This window comes from Salarias fasciatus, chromosome 20 (genome assembly GCF_902148845.1).
Source record: "Salarias fasciatus chromosome 20, fSalaFa1.1, whole genome shotgun sequence".
NCBI classification, from domain to species: domain Eukaryota; kingdom Metazoa; phylum Chordata; class Actinopteri; order Blenniiformes; family Blenniidae; genus Salarias; species Salarias fasciatus.
In genome coordinates, this window is record NC_043764.1 from 28,558,007 (window position 1) to 28,560,485 (window position 2,479).

The following is a 2,479-nucleotide window of genomic DNA, read 5'->3' on the forward strand; positions in this document are numbered from 1 at the left end:
ACCGAAAGCAGATATGAGATTAAAATGCAATTAATTAGATTAATTACAAATCCTGTAATTAATTACATTAATTGTTTTGATCACATGAATGCACTAGTTAAAATACAACTCTGTCATGTCAATTAGAAAAGAAACAGGAAAGAATAAAACCCACTGGATTCACAACAGCATTTTAATATTTCTTGAAAGTTCATATTTATTGTGACAGACCACAAACTGATATTTTCCTGAAGTACAGTCCAAACAGTGTCTGAATCAGTAATATTTCCTTCAAACTGGATGATTTCTTGTGATTTTGGGTTCAAGCTGGACTTCCTGAATGACATCTCTCATAATCTTTCATGATTTCATCCATTTGTGAGTATTCCGGTGGTGAAGCAATGAATTACAATTAAGAAATCTTTTCACAAGAATATGGCTTCTCACCTGTGTGAGTTTCAATGTGGGCCAAGAAATCACTTTGTTGACTGAAACTTTCCTACATGTTTCAAAAGAATACCGTTTCTCATCTGTATGAATCTTTACGTGGCGCAACAAACTACTTGTGTCGACTGAAACTTTTTTCACGTTTCACAAGAATGAGGCTTCTCACCTGTGTGAGTCCTCATGTGAGACAACAAAGTACTCTGTTGACTGAAACTTTTGCAACACGTTTCACAAGAATGAGGCTTCTCACCTGTGTGAATTCTCATGTGAACTTTTAAATTATTCTGTCGACGGAAACTTTTGCCACATGTTTCACAAGGATATGGCTTCTCCCCTGTGTGAATTCTGATGTGAACCTTCAAATGACTCTGTCGACTGAAACTTTTGCCACATGTTTCACAAGAATGAGGCTTCTCAACTGTGTGAGTTATCATGTGGACCTTCATCTTACTCTCTTGGCTGAAACGTTTGCCACATGTTTCACAAGAAAACTCCTCACCTGTATGAGTTCCCATGTGAATCTTCAAATAACTCTGTCGATTATAACTTTTGCCACAAGTTTCACAAGAATAAGGCTTCTCACCTGTGTGAATTCTCATGTGGCGCAACAAATTACTCCGGTGCCTGAAACTGTTTCCACATGTTACACAAGAATGAGGCTTCTCACCTCGGTGAGTTCTCATGTGGCGCAACAAATTCTTCTGGTGCCCGAAACTGTTTCCACATGTTTCACAAGAATATGGGTTCACACCTGTGTGAATTCTCATGTGGCGGAACAAATGACTCCGTTGCCTGAAACTGTTTCCACATGTTTCACAAGAATGAGGCTTCTCACCTGTGTGAGTTCCCAAGTGGCGCAACAAATTACTCCGTTTACTGAAACCATTTCCACATGTTTCACAAGAATATGGCTTCTCACCAGTGTGAAATCTCATGTGAACCTTCAAATAACTTTGTCGAGCAAAACTTTTGCCACATATTTTACAAGAATATGGCTTCTCGCCTGTGTGGGTTTTCTTGTGGGCCAGCAAATTACCTGATTTCCTGAAACGTTTCCCACATGTTTCACAAGAATGAGGCTTCTCACCTGTGTGAGTTCCCATGTGGATCAACATATGAGTCTGCTGATTAACACTTTTACCACGTGTTCGGCAAATCGTCTTCTTATCAGTGACCTTTTTGGCTTTCTGACGTAATTGATGTTTTTTATGGTCAGTTTTCTCACACGTTTCTTCACAAAGAAGCTTTTCACATTCAGCCTGCTTCTCTGAAACATGAAAGTTGTTCACACTGTTTCTATGAAACACGTTGAATTTTTTCAGCTTTGCATTTCCAGTTGATTCTGAGTCGGTGTGTCTTTTCACATGGTGGACTTCAGAGTCCTGAGAGAGGAACTGCTCAGTCTCTGGTACTCCTGGTTCACTCAGGTCACTTTGATCCTCAACAGAAGGAACCTTAAAGGTTTCACTTTCAACCTTCAGAATAAATGGTTCTCCCTTCTGGCTGGTACTGAGTTCCTTGTGTTCCTCAATCTGTGAAGATTCTGGTTCCTCCTGCTCCTCCTTAAACTGATGAAGTCCTGGTTCTTCCACTTTAATGTGTGGAGGTTCTTCTTCTTCTTTGATGTGTGGATGTTCTAGTTCTTCTTCTCTGATCTGTGGAGGTTCTGGTTCTTCTTCTTTGATTTGTGGAGGTTCTGGTTCGTCCTGTTCTAGATACCAGTTTTTTTCCTGTTTAAAGAGCTGCTCCTCTCTGCAGTCATGGTCCTGTTGGAGCTCTGCAAGGAAACAAAACCACAAGATAAAAGATTATCTTACTTTCACAAGAATTTGGCTTCTCAAACAAGTAAATGACAAGAGTCCTGCTTTTAAATGTCAGGAAATGCCTCTTTAAACAACATCAACCTGCACAACTTCACTGGGCAGACCAGTGAGGGGGAAAGTCGTCATATTTCCATCAACCACATCCGATCACAGCGCCATAATGATCCAGAACCTTCAGCAGTCACATTCATGTGTTCATTCACACGTTTCTATACCTGTTCTGTGTAACT

The 2,479-nt window shown here is 40.1% G+C and overlaps 1 protein-coding gene across 1 annotated transcript; it reads right to left on the reverse strand.

The window, feature by feature from the left end:
- Positions 1-210: 210 nt before the first annotated feature.
- Positions 211-2,074, reverse strand: LOC115408274 (zinc finger protein 568-like). Its single transcript, XM_030118927.1, has 2 exons — positions 1,514-2,074; positions 211-1,429 (listed from the first exon to the last, which is right to left on the reverse strand). Exons 1-2 carry the CDS (start codon positions 1,539-1,541, stop codon positions 564-566), a joined length of 894 nt encoding a protein of 297 aa, XP_029974787.1. The 5' UTR covers positions 1,542-2,074; the 3' UTR covers positions 211-563.
- Positions 2,075-2,479: the final 405 nt, after the last annotated feature.

Coding starts and splice junctions, on each gene's coding strand:
- LOC115408274 (XM_030118927.1), bottom strand. CDS start 1,541: ATGTTGATCCACATGGGAACTCACACAG. Junction 1,430..1,513: donor CCACATGGGAACTCACACAG/GTGAGAAGCCTC, acceptor AAACCCACACAG/GCGAGAAGCCATATTCTTGT.